Here is a 19816-nt window from a genome sequence, read left to right on the forward strand (position 1 = left end):
ACAATGACGCTCAGTGAAGGAACAAGAAGCACAACACATTTTTGGGTGGATGGGGACTTTGAAGTAGCAAAAGTATGCATAATAGCCCCTGTGATTGATATATTATTGTATATATATGACATTATTAGATTGATAATAATGATGCATCAAATAAAAAGTAGCATTTTACAGCAGGTTTAGGTTGAGATAGTTTTAAGTACTGTGTAGTTTGTGGTGTAGCTGAGTGGTTTCTAACTTACAGTAGGGGTCGGACCCTCTCTATAGGGTCACAAGATAAATCTGGTTGGTCATTAATGGGGTAGGACAGAAGAAAAACAAAGTTCTGCTTCACAAATTTGTATTCATTTTTGGACTTTTATCTGATTTGACTTCTTTGGACCTTAAACACTGATTTAAATGAAACCATCTGAGAAGTTTAGAGGGGAGATCACTCTTTGATGGAAGTGCTAACAACTCAGACATCTGAAACATGACCAGACATTGTTTTGTTTTCTCGTAAGGGGTCACCAGCCAAAAATGATGTAAATCCTTGATTTAATCTTTAACAATGCATAGTACTTTATAATCTTTTCATATGTTTTCAATGTAAATTCTTAAATCTGAAAATGAACTAGTAACTGCAACTCTCACATAAATGTAGAGGAGTGAAAAGTACAATATCCCCTCTGAAATGTAGTGAAGTAGGAGACTAAAGTAGCATAAAATGGAAATACAAGCACCTCAAAATGGTACTTAAGTGCAGTACTTGAGTAAATATCCTTAGTTTCTTTCCACCATTGACGATAACCTTCCCATCCAGGCTGAGAACAGGGAATTTCTGCTTCATGTGCATAACACAATCAGCCTTGCAGAGCAAATAAAGACCCATTTAACACACCCACACTGTAGCTTATACATAAAGTGCCATTATAAGCATTTTATTTCTATGCAAAAAATAATAATAATAAAAAAGAAAATACAGTGACAATCAGGATTCCTTACTCAAGAAAGGCTGAATGGATTGTCATGGCAAAAAAAAGCAAATATTGAATGAAGTTGTGAGACGCTAGTCGTGATGTGATTGGATACAAATCTCAGCAAATCAGTGACAGCCTCTCTGATGTCTGGATGCAGGTTCACTTGGATATAATATGACATTAAAGGTCTACAGACCGGGCTGGAAAAGACATGCACCGTTGAAAAACACGTGATCTTTGTCTTTATAAAATCATTTCAAACAATCGTACATAACATAAAGTCCTTGGCTGCAAAAGTGAAAACATCATTAGAGATTGATTGCTCTGTATAACCTATAAGCTTATTCTCCTCTAAATTTACAATAAATTGATGCTTTGGAATAAATCTCCTGAAACGGTGTCAAACTGCACAGCCCATCTTAAACTTTCAGAACATTCATTTTTTTTATGTAAACAAGTTAAGGCCAGTACTGTCATTAGAAGACAATACATGTATAATAGTATAAACAGTTTCTTTTTAAGCTGATAGATCTCAAAGCAACAGTGAATCTCTCGTAAGGCTCATTTTCACAATAATCAACATCGCACGTCTAGTTGGACGTGTGCTCGCTAGTCAACTTTCTCTTCTCTTTCCAGTCTACACACAAAATCACATTTTCTTTTTCTATATGATTTACTCCTCAGGCACCTCCTCCACTTTCTTTCTCAAACTTCCCTTCACACGACCGATCATCAAACCCCCTCCTCAGACTGAAACCTTTGCACGTTAGAGACCACTGCTGACTATGTAAGACTCAGTGGGACATCCTCTCAGAACTGTGTTTGGCAGGTTTGACAAAAAACATTTAAGAGGAGGATGAGGAGCCTGGCATCAGCTGAGCTCCTGTGCTACAGAGGACTGCTGTGGTATGGAGCCAAAAAAAAAAAAAAAAAAGTGTCACCCCTTGTGGTGTAACCTTGTTTTGTCACCTGTCTGTGTGGTGACATTTTACCACTGCGGCAAAAAGTTTTTGTGGTTCTAATTAAGCAGGACTGGGTGATATGGACAAATAAAAATAATATTTCTTTCTATTGATATGATCTGTAACAATAACTCACCTCACATTCAGTATTGGCAAAACAAAACTCATAGTCCATTTACTTGGTTTTTCTGGAGCTTTTGACTGTATCACACGGTCCTCATCAGCAGACTGCTCAGTTGCCATGGAACCGTAGATGATGAAGATACTGCAAAGCATCTTTCATAATAGATTCACCTGCTGTTTATTTTCATGATTAATCAATTAAGTTTGGTCCATAAAATGTCAAGAAACTGTCACAATTTCCCCAAGTTTACATATTTAACTGTTTTTATTGAACAGGTTTTGGACATTTAACAGCCCAGAACCCAAAAATATTTAGTTTACTATCATAAATGACTCATAAAACCAGCAATTATTCACATATAAGAAGCTGGAAAGAGTTTTACAAAATTACTTGAACGATTAATAGATGATCGAGATTGTTGCTGATTAATTGTCTGTTGGTCAACTAATCGATAAATCGACTGATCATGTCAGCTCTACAGGAAAGTTTGAATATCTACAGTTCCATGGAAACAGAGTAAACTCAGTCTGTTGATGAAGACCATGTGACACAGTCAAAAACTCCAGAACAAGTGAGTACGTGGACCTTACACTGAGTTTGTTTGCTGACTGCTTCATGTAACTGTCGCATGGAAATACAAAACATGGCCAATTTATCTCATTTTATATTTTGGGACAGATTTTGATAAGTTTGATTTTTATCAATAATTAAGACAAGAGGTTTTCTCTCGTACTGCATCATCTCCTTGATGACGAGCAGACTTCATTACTTTATAGTAACCATTTGAATGTGAACAGTTAAAAAAAATGAAATGAATGCTGCTGTTACTTCTTCCTTGGAAGGAAACTAAGACAAACATCCACTAGAGGGAGTGCTTGGCTTGGGTGTTGCATTGCTTTGTTGCCATATAAAACTGTTGTGTCAGCACAGACTGTACAGTATGGGCTCAATCTGTGCCAGTGGTGTCAGGGAACTGGATGACATAGAAAGTTGGCATATGTGATAAAATCGCTGATTTTGACCTGTGATATGAAAAAGCGACAGAGAAGAGGAGTGAGATGGAGTCACACTGAGGCGAGGAAGGGCACGCTTTGGTGAAAGTGTAGGACGGGGACGGGGGGGATTCACGACATGAAAGGAGAGACAGAAACACGAAGACACATCAGTGATCATCATGCCTGAAGCAGAGAGGATCACTGAAGGAGACACACACAGATAAACACAGCATTTTCCATACAGCCTGTGCTCCCATAACTTTGGAGACTTGAACAGTAAAAAGGAAAAAAAAAAAAATAAACAGATCAAAACTGACATTGAAAATAGTCAATATATAAAAACACAAGAAGAGCAGAAACTTAATAATAACTTCTTATAAGTCTTAACTGTGTTGTGAGTAAAGGACTGTGATTCTTTGATTCTCCCTGTAAAGTGTTTGCTTCCTTCATTGCTTTGCATCTTGTCAGATAAGTGTCCAGCAATGGCCGTGTAAACAAAACCCAAAAAAGGGGGAAAAAATTACATATGCAAGTGTGCATCCAAGTGATTGGCTGTGCACGACTCCGCTTCTTCTCATGTTTATTCTCTGATTGGCCCATTGGGCTAGTTGGAGTTGATATTGGCTGGTTCACTCTTAGCCATCAGACCGCCATGTTTGGTGCGCCTCCACTTCCTCTGAGACGACCAACAGGAGTTCACAGTTCTTCCCTCGCAGCTGCTGGCGGAGAAACTTCCTGGTTTGGGAAATCGACAGCAAACAAGACAGCGATAGTTATGATATTGAAAAGAAAGGTGAGCAATTTGTTTGTGTTGATCTGAAGAAAAACGCCAAACCAGACAATACCCAACGTCACTATTTCAAAGGGGGAACCTGCTTTAAAGCTGCACTAATTCATTTTTTGACCACTTGGGGGCAGTGCAACCAATTTTAAGCACACAAATGACTTTAAATGACTAAAATTATTACCTTTAAAGTTGTTATGGTGAATGTGTTTGTTAACAGTTGCCTAGTTACACATCCTGCAGACACGGAGCAACATAAGCATTCATTTGGAGTCATGTTTCTATCCACCTGACAACTGTAAGTCAATTTTCATTCTCTTAGCTCTGTTTTTGTATCCACCAAAGACTGAAGGAAATGTCTGGCTCTTTAACTGCTACGTTCACCAGCTAGTCACCTACTTTGTCTATCTTATCTGTGGTTTGTTGCTGGGCAGGTACCATACATTGCATTTATCAGAGCTTTTTTTCCTGAAAGCATGAGAGCAGCACTTTACGGGCCTGAAAACCAAAATGGTGAGCTTAAAGATGTTAAAATGCTCCATAGAGCTGAGGGGAACTGCTGAGTAAACTTATAATTCTCTGCGGGTTCGTCACTGTCACCATGAGTGACCCTTTTCACATCATACATAGTCATTTGATCTATTGTGGATTTAAAAATATTAATTAGTGCAGCTTTAAGACAACACATTTTTAGGGGTTAACATTTTTTGCAACAATGGCTGTTAAAATATAGACACTAAAACAATCCATGTGTTCCTGCTAGATTGCTCATGCCATAATAAACACACCACTGTCCTTTTTCCACTGGAACAATATTGCAACACTACAGTTTTTCACAGGAAAAAAGCAAAGATGAGAGAAAAGCCTGAAAAAATAAACATAAAATAAAAGAATTTAGATTTTCTTATTTCCTATCATAGCAATCATCTCACCCCTTAGATTCATCTTGCGACCCCCTTTGGGGTCCTGACCTACATGTTCGGAAACCCCTGGCTTATGACATACCATGCTCACTTTTGCCACACAGTAGGGCGATACCAAACAATAAAAATGGAAAATCATAGCTCTGCTCACAAGCAAATGATGGTGGTCCCTGGCTTCAACTGAGCAGTGTTCATCGTCATGGTGAAGTGACTTGCTGAACACAGACGGGTGACAAATGAAAGGAAAAACACAGGTCTGAATGGACCCCTACAGTGAGGGGATCTGGTGGCTCTGTTATGCTGTGAGGGGCGTTTTGCTGGCATGGATTGGGTCAACTTGTCCCCTTAGAGGGAAGGGTCACTGCACATCAATACAAAGTTGTTCTGAGTCATCACCTTTATCCTATGATGAAACATTTCTATCCTGATGGGAGTGGTCTCTTCCAGGATGACAGTGCCCCCATCCATAGGACAGGAGGGGTCACTAAATGGTTTGATGAGCATGAAAAAGGCCATAGCATATGAATCATATGCTATGGCCTACGCAGTCACCAGTGTTCCTAAGCCTTGGCATTCATTCTACAAGTCTCTGGAACTCTTCTGGAGAGATGAACATCATTCTTCAAAAAGATATTCCCTCATTTGGTGTTTTGATGATGGTGGTGGAGAGTGCTGTCTAACACGTCAGTCCAAAATCTCCCATAGTTGTTCAATTGGGTTGAGATCTGGTGACTGTGAAGGCCATAGCATATGATTCACATCATTTTCATACTCAACAAACAATTCAGTGACCCCTCGTGCCCTATGGATGGGGGTATTGTCATCCTGGAAGAGACCACTCCCATCAGGATAGAAATGTTTCATCATAGGATAAAGTTGATGACTCAGAACAACTTTGTATTGATTTGCAGTGACCCTTACGTCTAAGGGGACAAGTGGATCCAAAACCATGCCAGCAAAATACCCCACAAAGCATAACAGAGCCAGCAGATCCCCTCACTGTAGGGGGTCAAGCATTCAGGCCTTTACCGGATTTTCCTTTCATTTGTCACCCGTCTGCATGTGGTCATGCAGGCAAATCAAGAGAATGACAAGCTACGTTCAGTAGCACTTGGCGTCACTTCAGCTTTGTTTTCCTCAAACATTCCTGTTCTGACTTTTATCTATCAGATTGGAGCTATACATTTTTCTGACCCACTTTTCTATTCTTCTATGTTAAAAAAGTTGTGATGATTTGCACTGCAGTGTTAGGTCCGGGTTTGCTAGTAAAGAGCTAGTTTGTACGACGTGTTGTTCGACCACGTCAGAAGGCAAAAGTGTTTTTAACCGTTTCTGACCGACCACACGATGGCAGGGTGAAAATCTAGCCTTCATATGGGGATAACGGCACACATGTTCAGACAGTCTCTCCTACGAGGCGTTCATAGGCTTGCACTCTAGTGTAAACGCAAGTGTTTTCCGAAAATTATGGAGATTGTCGGGTACAGCCCCCCAACTCCAAAGTCACAAAGTTGTGGAGGTACCATCTGACAAGCAAGTCTGATGGAGTATACTGGTAAATTTAGCAAATTTTAAAGAAAAACTCAACACTTCCTGCAGCTGCTTCACAGTAGAAAGCCTTCCAGCTGTAAACCATTTCAAGGCTTTTACTGTGTGTTAATTAAGTATCAGAGGTTATTGATTGCATACTTAAAGAGACCAAAACACTGGCTGGTGTATTCCTTTAACACATGTTATGCATGTGCTGGATACATCCAGTACATCTATGGCACAATCATCCCAACCCTTAAAACGCTCTCCAACAACAAAACAATAATTCTGAGTTTTTGATCATCGCTGTCATAGTGAGCACACATCCCATCACTCTCACCTGAGCTCATCCGGATTGCCGATAGGTTGAGGGCTACGCAGCTTGGAGTCCAAGTTGTAGTAGACTCCTCCCACCTCTCTGACTCCTATCCAGTGCTGGCGTTTGAGCGGCAGCCGCAGAGGCCCCCAGCGTAGATTGGACGGCACGTTCAGAATGAAGCCCGTCACGTTGGACAGCTCGATGCTTCCTACGTCCCTGGAGGAACAAAGGCAACATTTGTTTTTTGTAAACTTCCCTTTTGTGTTGAAGCAGAGAGACAAGAGGATCAGCAACTAGATAAGGCAGATTTCCGAGACCGTGAGAAAACATTATAGAGAAATGGTCGACAAGATAGCTGTATCATACTGCAATTTATTATAGTAGTAAATACGGTCTATGTGTAATGCTGGTGGAAATTCTTTTACCCATTACCGACAAATTCTGTAAGCCTAACATTACTGTTGACCATTTTCTAAAGCACACTACATGTTTTAAATTAGTCATATACATTCCAACCATTCATTTCAGTGTTCAAACTTTCCATCCATCAAATGCCAAACAACCACAATCTCACAAAAGGCCAAACCACAACAAATCAGAAAAGTTTCAGTATTGAAATGTCTGTGGCAATAAAAGATTGACACATCTGTGTTTCAGTGTCAAGATGTTTCACTTTCAGTATTGTTCCCAGTATAACAAAAATATACTGGAACACAGCGTTTCACAATATGTTGCAGAATCGATGATCTGTCTCTTTCTTAATTCACATGTAGTTCTGTGAGCTTTGTCAAATTTACATTATAATTGTATGGTATAATAGGCAAACACTAATGTTGTGAATATGTCAACAGTCTCCAAAAAGTACCTGAATGCACCAACAAGTAGAGTGATTAAAATCAGACAAAGGTTGCAGCTACATTACCAAGCAACAAATGTCTTTCATCTTTTCCCCTGACACGTTTGTAGGAAATCTTCAGCAAGTCGCACGAAGGTGGCTTATTATTTGTACTGTGAGGTTTAAGGAGTAGTCTGTAAATTGTGTTTTTTTATATCTGGTTTGAAACTTAAAACATATCACCACTGAATATTTACAACAGCAAAAACGTAAAAGCTTTCATGAACTGGCTATAGGTTCTATTCCTACTGTGATGAACCAATCAGAAGCAGAGAGTAGTATTGTTGATTTTGTCACCAGATAAAGAGTAGCTGTGATTTTGTTCCTGTTTGGGCCAAAGACAGAGAAACAGGAATATGGCTTTTCTGATAACATTAACATTTGACTGATAAAAGCAAGTCAGCGGTCGTTGTTCATGTCAACAGTCATGTAAGACTGATAATGTGGGAAGTAGGAATGCTGATAAAACTGTCTCTGAGAGTTGGTCTGCTAATGGAAGCGCTGACTAATCAAAGAGATTATTGAAGACCCAGCTAATTAGATGACGGAGTTGCAGAGGAGGACATAGGGAGCCTCTTTACAACGTTTACCTTATATTTGCATTTTACAGTTTCAGTGGATGCTCCTATACTGCAGATATCAGAGCTAGCAGTGGTTATTTGAAATGTTCCTGTCACCTTGTATATTCCTGAAGGATGAGAAAGTAACAAAAGAAACAAAGCACCAGGGATGAAGACAAATTGTTTTTCTCTCTTTCAGGCTCCGTCTGCCTGACCCTCATAGTGACCATTTAGGGAAACAACTAGGCCAGCAGTCATGAGATATACCGCAGCAACACCATCAGCAATTGGGTGGAAAAAAAAAAATCTAAAAATAAATAAAATCACTGCCTTAGATTTTTGTAGAGCAAGAATTAAGCCATCAGACGGTGGCAGTTTTCAGCGACATACCTTCTTTTATCCCACCAAACTGCCTCAAACCCTCGGGTCTGCAGGGCTGCCATGATGACATTTACATCATAGTTCCCATTTCCCAGCATGCTCTTCTTGTGAGGTGTCACCAGAGTGCTGGGAGAAAGCCTGCAACGGGTTGACAAGAGAGACTTGACAGATTTATCCACAACATATTATGCACACGGGCTAAATATTGGTACAGCTTAGTAAACAAACTCACTCACCTCTGGTAGATCTCCTGCAAGGTGTCCCTGCTGAAGGCTGTCCCGTCCTGGAAGACGTTATTGAGCGCGTGCAGGGCGCAAAGCTCCCTCCGCTGCTTCTCATGATAAATAGCTGGAGGTGTTAGAGAGGGCTGGGCAGGTGCTGGGGGGGTGAGGGAGGAAGAGGAGGATGAGAGATCCTGCTGCTGTTGCTGCTGCTGCTGCTGAGAGTCCCTGGGATCCTTGCACCTTCGCTCCTCTGCTCCCACCACCTCCCCTCCTCCTCCTCCTCCTCCTCCTCCTTTCTGCTTGCTGACCTTCCAGGGCATGCAGCCCAGCTCCTGCAGGCCACCTCTCCCCTTCCCCTTCCACTCACCAGCTGGATACGGAGCGCTTCCCATTCCTGGGCGTTCACCACCACCACCACCGCCACCGCCGCCACCACCTCCTCCAGCTCCACCACTACCTCCACAACTACCACCTTCAGGACGCTACATCGGCATCATGACAATGATTGCCATGGCAACCTCTCAGCCGCTTGGAAGAGAGGAGCTTGTGTGTTTCGAGGGGGGGAGGCGGGGGTTGCAAGGTAAATGAGACCTGTGGCTGTTTTAACACAGCAAACACCTGCTTCCTCTAAAGAATAGATGTGAGGACAGCTCAACAGGAGGGAGGGTGCGGGGGCAAACAGTGGAACTCCAGAGGGGATTTCTGGTCAAACTCGCAAACAGAGACAATCCCAAATTAAAGATCACTCCCCCAACAACGCCGCAGTCGTCAGCGTTGTCAGTCAAACTGCTGTGGCTCTGTGTGTGTTTCCACTTCCTCCATCCTCTGTGCGTTTGTGTGTGTGTTGACAGCTCTTTCCATCCACTCCACCAAAGCCTATAGCTGTGCAGTTCTTTCCATCAGCAGGCTGCTGACCATGAAGCCTCACTTCCACTGGAACAAATGTGACGGGGATTTGATGCTGAGCGGAGAAGAATGTCTAGAAGAAAACTGCTGGAAGAAAGAAGAAAAGAAGTTTCCCTTTATTAACTTATTTTTCTAATTTATCATTTAAAGGCACAAAAAAATGTCACATTACAAATGCCCATCACAAGTTAGTGACATTTTTAAAACTGCTTTCTCAATCTGATCAGCAGCCAAACACCTTAAACACCACTTTATAGCAATGTTAGTTTTGTTCTTAAGTCACTACTTACAGTTGGTAGATGGCTGAGATAACATTATAAGCTGCTACAATCTCTGCTTGGTCAGCAGACACCAAAATAAGAAGAAGGTAAACATTTCCAGCAGCTTGGACTGGATAGAGGAAGCTGTTCTGTTAGCTAGCAAAATATGACAACAGCCCCGTACAAATCAAGACACACACACTGGAAGGTTTACGCTCTTATTAGGGACGGATACCCGTTGTTATACTCAAAAACATACATGTACAGATGCTATTAATCCATGATAGTAACAGAGATCTGTCGTTAAGTCTTCAGGCTACTCTACGTGACTCCCGTGTCTCCAGCAAACACAACCACAACGCCTCCTTTACGACTTATAACTTCGTTTTCTCTCAACGACCACTTACCCAGCCGCTTCCAGCCGGTGGTGTTACAGCTGGACTGTCATAAACCGGTTTTAAAACGTTAATATGCTCTCTACTCCTTCCCAAAAGGCTGTTCAGTCCTTTGTCTTTGCCACTTTTTTCCTGGTGAGCTCTCTCTTTCTCTCCCTGTGTGTGTGTATGTGTGTATGTGTGAGTGTCTCAGACGCGGACATGCGCAGTAGCGTCCCCCTGGCTCCGTATTGCTGTCACCGCCTGCGTCAGTAGACAGCGGAGCAGTCCCTCCCCTGAGACTGCGAAACCCCACATCTCCACTTTAATTTCACCTGATTGATTCAATACATAGATAACACAACACTGCTTTACACCCTGTTTGCAGCATTTATGTATATTTATTACAAAAAAGTTTAAAGATCCCCTCCAGACATGTTTTAAGATGTATATGTCACTGAGTGACAGCAGCATAATGTACATTGAATGGGTGTTCATATTTTGTTTTGGTGTTTTTTTTATTAGTCGTGTGTGTATATATTGTGTTTTTGTGTTTTTTTTTAAATCATCTAATGTGTGCTTTTAATATATTGCATTGTTGTGGACATTTTTTTTCTTAAACTTTGCAGCACAATGAGGTGCAGGTGTGTCAAGTCCCAAACATACAATGTTCATTCTACATGCATCATGCAATAGATAAAAAAAAAGTTGTCCACAACTATACAACATGTTAAAATCACCAAAACACAGTATATACAAACACAAGATTAATTTGAAACCCCAAAACAAAATATGAACATCCATTCAATGCACATTATGCTGCCGTCACTCAGTGACATATATAAAATACTCTAATTTGGATAATAATTTGTGTCTTATATGGGGTTTTTTGTAACTTAAGTTTTTATTAACTTTTTCAATATATACAAACATAATGAAACACAAGACCAGTTGTTTCAGTAAATCAATGAAAAATAAGTAACAGAACAAACAGAATTAGCTACAAGTACAGTTAAAAACAATCAGTAAACTGTGGAGACAAATGAAAGATAAAAAAGGGGGCACCGTGTATCAATAAGTGGGGTAGCACATTTTCCTTAAAAAATAAATAGTAACAACAACAACAACAACAACCCCCCAAAAAACAAATTGTAGGAATATTAACTTCCTGTTAGGTTCCTTCCTTTATATACATCAGAAAATTAGACCAAACCTCATAAAACTTTCCTTGGTAATTATTAGTTGTTGCAATGACAGATTCAAAAGACTGATACGTGTTTTCCACCAAAAAAGTTTGATTATCTTGTTTAAATCCTGTAAAATGCATCTACTCCTTCTCCCTCATTAAAAAAGTCTAGGATCTATGAATATGTAAATATTTTTCATTTCAGAAGTTGAACTTCTGAAAGTCCATTCTCAGTGTTTGTGCACTGGAGGCTACAAGTTTGTACATTGCATACTGGACCAGGATTGGCTTTCAAACTAGTTGTGATGTCACAAATCCTGCTTGTAGGCCCATCTCTCACAATCAGATATTTTCAATGAGCACAGAAAGGAGGAACTAGGAACAAAGAACAGAGAACTAACTCGAGATACCTCAACAGCTAGTGTGGAGACCAAAAATAGAGTTGAAAGGATTGTGAATTTAGGACCTACATTTGGCCAGAAACATGACTCCAAATAAATCTTATGTTGCTCCTTTTCTACTGGATATGTAAGACAGTTGTTTGCCATATCAACTTTGTAAGCTGTTGTGTTTACAGCTTGTGTCTGCTGCCTCTAGGTAGCCAAAATAAATAAATAAATAAATAAAAAATCAAAGAATGCAGTTTTAAAAAACAAGTATGCAAAAATGATCAGAAGGCCAACACTGATTAAATGAACCCTTAGCCAACAGGGGGCACTGTTTACGATTTTCCAAACATAGCTACTAATGCAGGCTACAATGTAGTCAATATGATATATTGCCAATAGTGGATATCTGCGTTATTTTTTTCCCACCTGCATTCTGTGAAGACCCACACCTACTCTGACTCTAGTTGGCTCTGACCATGATATTCTTACCCTAACCCTAACCAACCTAACCAACCTAACTAACAAAGGCAACAAGTACTAGCCAATCAGAGGCAGAGTAGGGTGAGTCTTCGTGGAATGTGGGTTGGAAAAAAAACAAGGCTGGATATCCAACTGGGCAAACCAGGCAACTGTCACGAGGCCCAAGACCTTCAAATTGAAATGACAAGGTCCTTTGACTGAGACCTGCATTAGTCTTGAGACCCTGTTACATAGAAGAGCCCTTTGTCAAAAAAAATGTTTTAATACCTTAATTATCTGAGTTTATATTATACTCACACTGTACAATTCATAAATCTTTTTCATTTAATTAGGTGAAGATGATAAGACACTGTAAATACACAATACACAGAAAGATTGTGGTGGTGAGGCCCATTTTTGCCCCAGGGCTCCCAAGTGGGTTAATCCAGCTACAGCTCAGATGTGAATATGAGCCAATATTTATTTATCACTATCTTTAAAGTTATAATGCTTAAGATTTTTATTATATTCAATCCCAATTCTGATTCCAGTATTTATGGCTGGCACTTTCTCAGCAATAGCCATTGAATATATTAGCACTTTTTAATTGCCTGTTTATACAATGATGTCAATGTCTGCCTTGCCCATGTAGAATTCAAATTGTAAACCAACACACAAAGGATTCACAGAAAACAAAAGATTCACATACTGGACACTAGGTAGGACACAAAAACCAATGCAATTAAGATATACTTTACATCATATGTAAGACATCACTGGATCATGAATTCAGTATGACTCTGTTAAATGACAGTGTTGATGGTCTTCTTTAGTCTCTTTTACTGAAATACCTCTTTCAGCCTATTGTTGCTTGGTTGCGCTGTAAACAGATACAGGAGTAGCTATTGAAGGCGTGTTTGATGCTCCCCTGTAGTCAACTAGTAATTTCAGATGTAACTCTTTGTTAAAATTGTTAAAATACACTTGCCATGCCACCAGTAACCACAGGTGTGGCCTAAGCAACCAGGACCGTAATCTTAAAGCTGCATTTAGCAATTTTTGACCACTAGGGGGCACAACAAACACAACCTTGAGAAGCTATCAGCTCAACATGTTAGCAAACAAGTGTCCACTTACACCATGGATGTATAAAGGGAACTGGATATAACGTCAGAAGCGGCGCCCCGTTCATTCCTATGAAAGTTGCTCAGTAGCGCATGAAGCCAAAAAAGTTCAAATTCCTCTGCATTGCCTCTGCATTTGTGGGGCCCATAGAGCAAGCACATTAGTGACTTTCGCCAGCCAAGTCGGCTACTTCTGGTTTAGCCCTCCGGCTAATGTGAATGGGGATAAAACAACTCAATCGTGCGGCTCTTCTAGGCTTTTGAAATGTGATCAAACTGAATGGATCAAATTCTGACAGTGAGACAAGTCATTTTGCGGGGGTTGTGATGCTCAAAAAAAATTATCCGCAGATTTACAGATGTGTCTTTCACAATGTAAGTCTATGGGAAAAAGTCATTTTAGGCCAGTGTGCATCACCTGACATTATAATTACACAGTTTGGCCGCTATGTCAAACTTGCTTCAAAGCCCAGTGCTCTTCCTGTATCCAGTTCTCTTTATACATCCATGATTTACACATCCAGCAGACACAAAGCATCCTATTGGTTTCAGCCTACCTGACAAATAAAAGTTAGATATTCACTTGATTTGTAGCTTTTGTTTGGTCTGCAAACTCACGAAAATGTTATGCAGGCAGCAAAGCTAAAAAACAGTACTAAAAATGGCTATGAAAGTAACGAAAAGTTTGGTGTTAACAATTGGTTCTACACTACGAATGACACTTTCACTTTACAGGAGTTATTTGATTCAGTTTTAATATAAAAAGTATATAAAATATTAAAAAGTTTCTAGGACCACCAGGATATGTTCACTGACATGTAGATAAATGTTATTGTGTATTTCGGCCACTGCTAATGTCATGTTCAGCCACAGGAAAATGCTGGTGTTGGGTTTAAGTGTAGACAGGGAGGGTCAAGCTTTATTGCTAAACAATATTACTGTGGGTTCAAAAGTCCAGTAATTACCTCTTATTTCCTCTTCTCTCATTTCCCCAGATTTATTCTATTGTCATCTATCCTACAGTGACAGTGGAAACTCTTGAATCTAATGAGGTAGATATTGGATTTTACATTTGTTTGACTGCAAATCATCCTAACTCGTAGTGTTTAATTATAAGGACTCCTTTCATCCATCCACTCATTCACCTTTTAATCCATGGCAAGAAAGCAAGCAGAGCAGTGCAAACAACATCCTCCAGCCCTACCTCGAGGGTTCCTGAACACTCCCAGATCAGCTTAAAGATAATGACTGCTTTTCCATTTTGAGTTGACGGTTTTCTTTAAGTCCAATCTCTCTCTTTCCCAGGTCAGAGATCAGGCTTGGTGTCAGAACAGCAGACCAGTAGGTGATATTTTGTCCTTTGAGTTTATACATCATCATGCCCTTGATGAACCTGATTGGTCTGTTGAAGGTCTGTGTTGAATGGTCTCTCATTAACTACAGGGCCTGCCTACTCCAGGCCATTAAGATTTGTCTACCTCAAAATGTGGGTGACCACAACTTTGCAAATGAAAAGGTAGCAAACTAAAAATAGCAATGATTTTATTTCACAATTGTTAAATAATTTGTCTAAATGCTGTTTCAGGGGCTTTTTTCACATCATCAGTCTAGGAAAAGCAGTAGAGTACATCAAACCATATTTCTTAACTCTAGTCCCAATATGACTTCAGTTCATTTTCCTTGATCATATTTAAAGTTTGATATGTCTCATAAATTATGAAAGAGAAGAAGGAGCACTGGAGCAGTGTAAGAAAACATGAGGCACAGGCCAATACACAAGAATTCACAGATGTCAAAGAATTACAACACTTCAAAATAGGAAAATTAAGTGTGTGTGACCATGATATCTAACCAAAAGCATCTGTGGCATGTTGAAAACCAAAAGGCCAGCAGTAGTAAATTCATTGGACAGTGGGAACCAAGCAGAGTGACAAAAATACCTCAGACAGAGAAGCACACTTGCACTAAAACTCAAAATTGCCTGTTTAACACTTGAATGAATCCTGCCTTCTTGTTTTTTCACTACCCCAGCAGTTCTTTTACAGAAACACACGCACACACACACACACACTCACACATACACACATGAGGGCATGGTCACTTTTTGGGACATTACATAGACTTATATTCATTTTCTGGAGACTGAACTCTAACCCTAACCATTACCACTATTTGCCTAAACCTAACCCTAACCTGAACCTAACCTTAACCACTGACCCAAGAATCAGCTTTTTCCCAATTGAGGACATGGCTTTTGTCCCCAGTTGGACAAGCTGTCCCTAATTAACTAGTCTTAAGCCTGAAATTTGTCCCCAAAAATAGCCTATGACAGACCACAAATCACACACACATACACACATACTGGAGACTTAACCCTAACCTTAGCCACTAACCCAAAAATCAGTTTTCAATCAATTTTACCATCCCCAATTGACTGATCTTAAGTCTGAAATTTGTATTTATTTGTATGTATGTGTGTAAATTTGAAAGTAGCCTATGACAGACAGACAGACACAGACACAGACACACATCAATCAACAACATCACCACTTCTTCTCCTTCTCCTATTTACATGTGTCCCAGTTTTCCAGCCAGTACAGAGGCCATGTCAGCCAGCAGTTCCTCCCTGACGCGGTCCTCCCTCCTCTGCAGCTCGTGGACAAAATGCCCCCTCAGCTCCTCCATCTCCACCACACGTTCCACCAGCTCCCTGCGCATCACGCTCTGTACCTTTGGAGGGCTATCTGGCCTGTTGTCCACCAGCTCAGGCATCTGGCCGCATAGAGACACAGCCCTTTTCAGACCCCCAGCATCCACATCCAGCAGCTGCTCTACAGTACGCCTTCGACCCAGATGGTCTGCATGGGTGAGCACTGGGATGATGTACCCCAAGACTCCATCTCCAAATAGTTCCAGGGTGGCTTGGATTGCCTGAGTGGCATCTTGGTCGATCCCCATGCTGGAGCCTGGTGCCCGGATCACCAGCAGGAAGGCATGTGGTCCGGGACCAGCAAGCTGAAGGCTCCTCAGAGCTTCTCTGGCTCTCTTACTGTCCCCCAGTGATGGCTCCAGAAGATCTGGGGTGTCGATCACTACAACCTCTCTACCGTTCACTACTGTCCTTCTCTTGGTGCTCTCCATCAGGGGTCCCACAGTTGGGGCTGCACTGCAGCCCAACAAACTGTCTGCTAGGGAAGTCCGTCCTCCACCAGCAGGCCCCAGGAGGATCAGTCTCAGGCCAGGTTTCATGGGACCGCTGCTGGAGAAGTCAGCGGTCATGTTCATGCTGCTGCTGTTCTGATCTGTCTCCAAAGGTCCATCACCGGATGACCCTGCAGAGGAAGACCTATCTTGGTCACTATAGCCCTGCAGCTTTGCATTAAAAGGCATTTGAATGAATTGAATGGCTGAGTGATAGATGAGGACTGATGCCAGAATGGGAGGATTTTCTTGTTTCAATATATTTCATTTGACAGAAACAAGAAAAAGCAGAGAACTCAGAAAACACAGAGGAAAATGAACTGACCTGTAATGGCTTTAATGGCAGCAACCAGCCATTTGCACTTTGAGGAAAATCCTGATGGAGAAGTAGATTGGAAGTCAACTGTTAAGCCAATAATCATCATGTAGACCTATCACTACAATAACCCCAGTCTCTTCAGATACTAAATTGCTGTCATGTGTCTGAACTTCTGAGTCTCTCACTTCCTCTGGCTATCCAAACATACCAATTCAAAATGCAAACTTCTCCTGACTTGTTTACCTTCTCCTAAAAGGCCAATTTGCAGCTCACGGTGAAGAGTAAACAAAACACTTCAAAAAAAGCAGGAAGTGTGCTTACCTACGATAAACCGCCAAAATCGAGACAGCCATTTAAACAGGCTCTGGATTCCTGAAACACAAGACATAGATAGACAAGTCAGCAAATGCCTTTTCAGATTTTTAGGTAACATTTGATTTGTTGGTGTGAAATTCGGGATGTGTTTCATACCACGGAGGGTCCCTACTAGGCGGCTCACCCAGCTCCAAAGAGCTGATAGACCTGAGGCCAAAAAAGCAACATGTTACATTTCTGGTGATTTTGAAGACCTTTTTCCATTCAAAAATGTATTAATAACTTTGTCTAATGTTGGTGGAAATCTTCCAAAGTTCCAACTTCCAAACTTTTCAGTGGAAAATTCCCTCTTGGTGTCTTGATGAAGTGTTTTTCTGTTGAGCTACAGTGGAAGAACTGTAACAAAAAGAGGGACTTTTGCACTAAAAAGCCTGTAACTTTTCCTCTTGATTTGACTAATTTAGACAACTGAAGCCTCAGTTTAGTTTCAGTTAAACATGAATGTATGTTGGCAAAGAAAGAAGTCAGTGGATTTTGTCACACATCACTTACATTGAAAGTGCATTAAGAAGGGATTTTTATTGCTCAGTATAAATATGAGGAATGATTACAGCAAGAAAAACCTGTTTCAATGTTCATAGGGGCACCTGACTGTTGTTTTAAGACAGACTTGAAAAGTTGTGAACCTGTCCTTTAGAATCAGTCCTAAATAGCCAATAAGGGGGGAGCACAAAGTGACCTGTGACCTCTGACACATGACTCAAAGTAACCTCACCAGTTAAAGAGCAGAAGAGACGAATTGGCCATCGGATCAGAGCTGGAAGAGCTGCAGGGAAAACAGAGTGCCAGTGATCAGTTTTACTGTAGGGGTCATCATACATACATACATCATACACTTGATCATATACTGTGTGCATATATATATATATATATATATGATATAAAATGGTAAAAATGAAGGTCCCATATTGTTCGATATTCATGAGTTTGTTTTTAAAACCTCCCCTGGCTGATAGTAGCAGCTTTTCTAATTTAACTTAGGTGAATCTGCCAGTTAGAAGACAATTCAAAGTGAGATTGTGTAAACATTCCTGACTGGACAGATTTCAGTAAATCAATACCTGAGTGAACCCACCAGCAAATGTATATTCACATTACGTGAAACCTTTGAGTGCTAAATTCAACCTGTTCCTTTGAAATTAAAACTCTGAGGTGCTGCAGTCGAGACACCGACTACTGACTAAAATACCTTTTGCTGTCTTCAAGTGTGTATTCATAAATAATTCATATGTTCATCTGTGGTTGAAGGGTTTCTCCTGCACTGAGTTAAAGAAAATTCAAACAGATTTCAAACAGGCGACTTTGAATTTAAAACAGATATATATTATGTGTATTTGATCAGTAAATCAATGTACACGGGTCTGTTTAAGTTGTGAAATGGTATGAGATAAAAATGGTCGCTTAAAAAAATTGTTTTAACTTCAAGCCATTTTCTGATGGATTCTAGCAAATGTATCAAGTCTCACATCTGCTGTTCTATCTAGTTTCTAGACTCATTATCTCAGTAAAGGACAAGTCAATCAATCAGTGTGTGGCTTATATGTCGGGGAATCTTTCTGTCTTTACAAATGTCAGTGAATGTATGTGTCTGTGTTGAATGACTGACTCTGTGAGAATCTGTAAAGAAGATACCCCACCACAGTGTAAACTCCCATCTGGGTGCTGTTCCCGTTCAGCCACCAGCCTAAACAGAGAGGAGAGGAAGTCAAGCGTGACATGAGTATTGCAATGTTGTTCACAACTTATCATAAGGTTCACCTTTCACCCAAATGTGGCATGCAGAATGAAACACTCTAAAACCCAAGAAAACCCCTATTGTTGAATGCATTGCTTTGTGTAACCATAAAGGCACAATATTACAATAAGATAAAAAAGAGCATTAAGTGAATTATGAACATCTCATTAAGTCCATATTTAAATTGCATTATCATACCATTAGAGCTTAAATATAAAAATCCTATGAAGCACCTCATCTTTAATGTTTTTGAAGGTATGTTTGATGAATTATTAAAACTCTCTCACCCGTAACAGCATCTTCGGAGTTGTCTGTTTCACATTTACACTCCATTTCTCTGCAGCTGACAGACTCTCAGTCTGTGTCAAGAGAAAATGTGATTAAACTTCTGCACAGAGCTTTCAATACAAAAGCCCATAAAGTTAAAAGTACACCTGGGTTGAATTGTTGTTTTGCAACGTTAATGTGGTTGCACAAACAAATTAAAACCTGGAATACATTTTGAAAAACACAACTGCTTTCCAAGAATTTCACAACACATAAACTAGACTTGAGAAGGAATCCAGTCCACTTCCAGTCAGGTGTTTTCAATATTAAGCAAAGTTTCAAGAAAAGATCAAAAATGAAAACACACAGCTCCACATATACAGTATAATAATATAAAAGTCTGTTTTAACCCATAGCCATGGAGAAATGTTATGCTAAAGCTCCATTACCTGCTGTGTAGTCAGATTTATTCCTTCAGGAATGCCATCTACTTTGAGTCGGTCAAAACCTGACGCAACTGACATGTGGTCATAGTGTGTGTGATCCCTTCTTTCTGCTGCTGTACAGA

General features: G+C 40.4%; 2 protein-coding genes and 1 long non-coding RNA gene across 4 annotated transcripts; all 3 read right to left on the minus strand.

Annotated features, from left to right (window-relative positions):
- Positions 1-883: 883 nt before the first annotated feature.
- josd1 (Josephin domain containing 1) lies at positions 884-10417 on the minus strand. 2 transcript variants are annotated; one of them, XM_067576249.1, is made up of 5 exons: positions 10227-10417; positions 8666-9643; positions 8439-8567; positions 6615-6809; positions 884-3772 (listed from the first exon to the last, which is right to left on the minus strand). In XM_067576249.1, exons 2-5 carry the CDS (start codon positions 9043-9045, stop codon positions 3673-3675), a joined length of 804 nt encoding a protein of 267 aa, XP_067432350.1. In that variant the 5' UTR covers positions 9046-9643; positions 10227-10417; the 3' UTR covers positions 884-3672. The 2 variants fall into 2 exon arrangements, with proteins under 2 accessions (XP_067432350.1, XP_067432349.1); XM_067576248.1 differs by having other exon boundaries at positions 8666-9646.
- Positions 10418-15919: 5502 nt separating this feature from the next.
- LOC137172628 (GTPase IMAP family member 4-like) lies at positions 15920-16741 on the minus strand. The gene has a single exon (XM_067577140.1). It carries the CDS (start codon positions 16739-16741, stop codon positions 15920-15922), a length of 822 nt encoding a protein of 273 aa, XP_067433241.1.
- Positions 16742-17667: 926 nt separating this feature from the next.
- On the minus strand, positions 17668-19414 carry LOC137172334 (uncharacterized). The gene is made up of 3 exons (XR_010924947.1): positions 19269-19414; positions 18853-18930; positions 17668-18012 (listed from the first exon to the last, which is right to left on the minus strand). It is a non-coding gene; the product is annotated as an uncharacterized lncRNA (long non-coding RNA).
- Positions 19415-19816: the final 402 nt, after the last annotated feature.

The sequence above is a fragment of the Thunnus thynnus genome, chromosome 20 (genome assembly GCF_963924715.1).
Source record: "Thunnus thynnus chromosome 20, fThuThy2.1, whole genome shotgun sequence".
Lineage (NCBI taxonomy): Eukaryota > Metazoa > Chordata > Actinopteri > Scombriformes > Scombridae > Thunnus > Thunnus thynnus.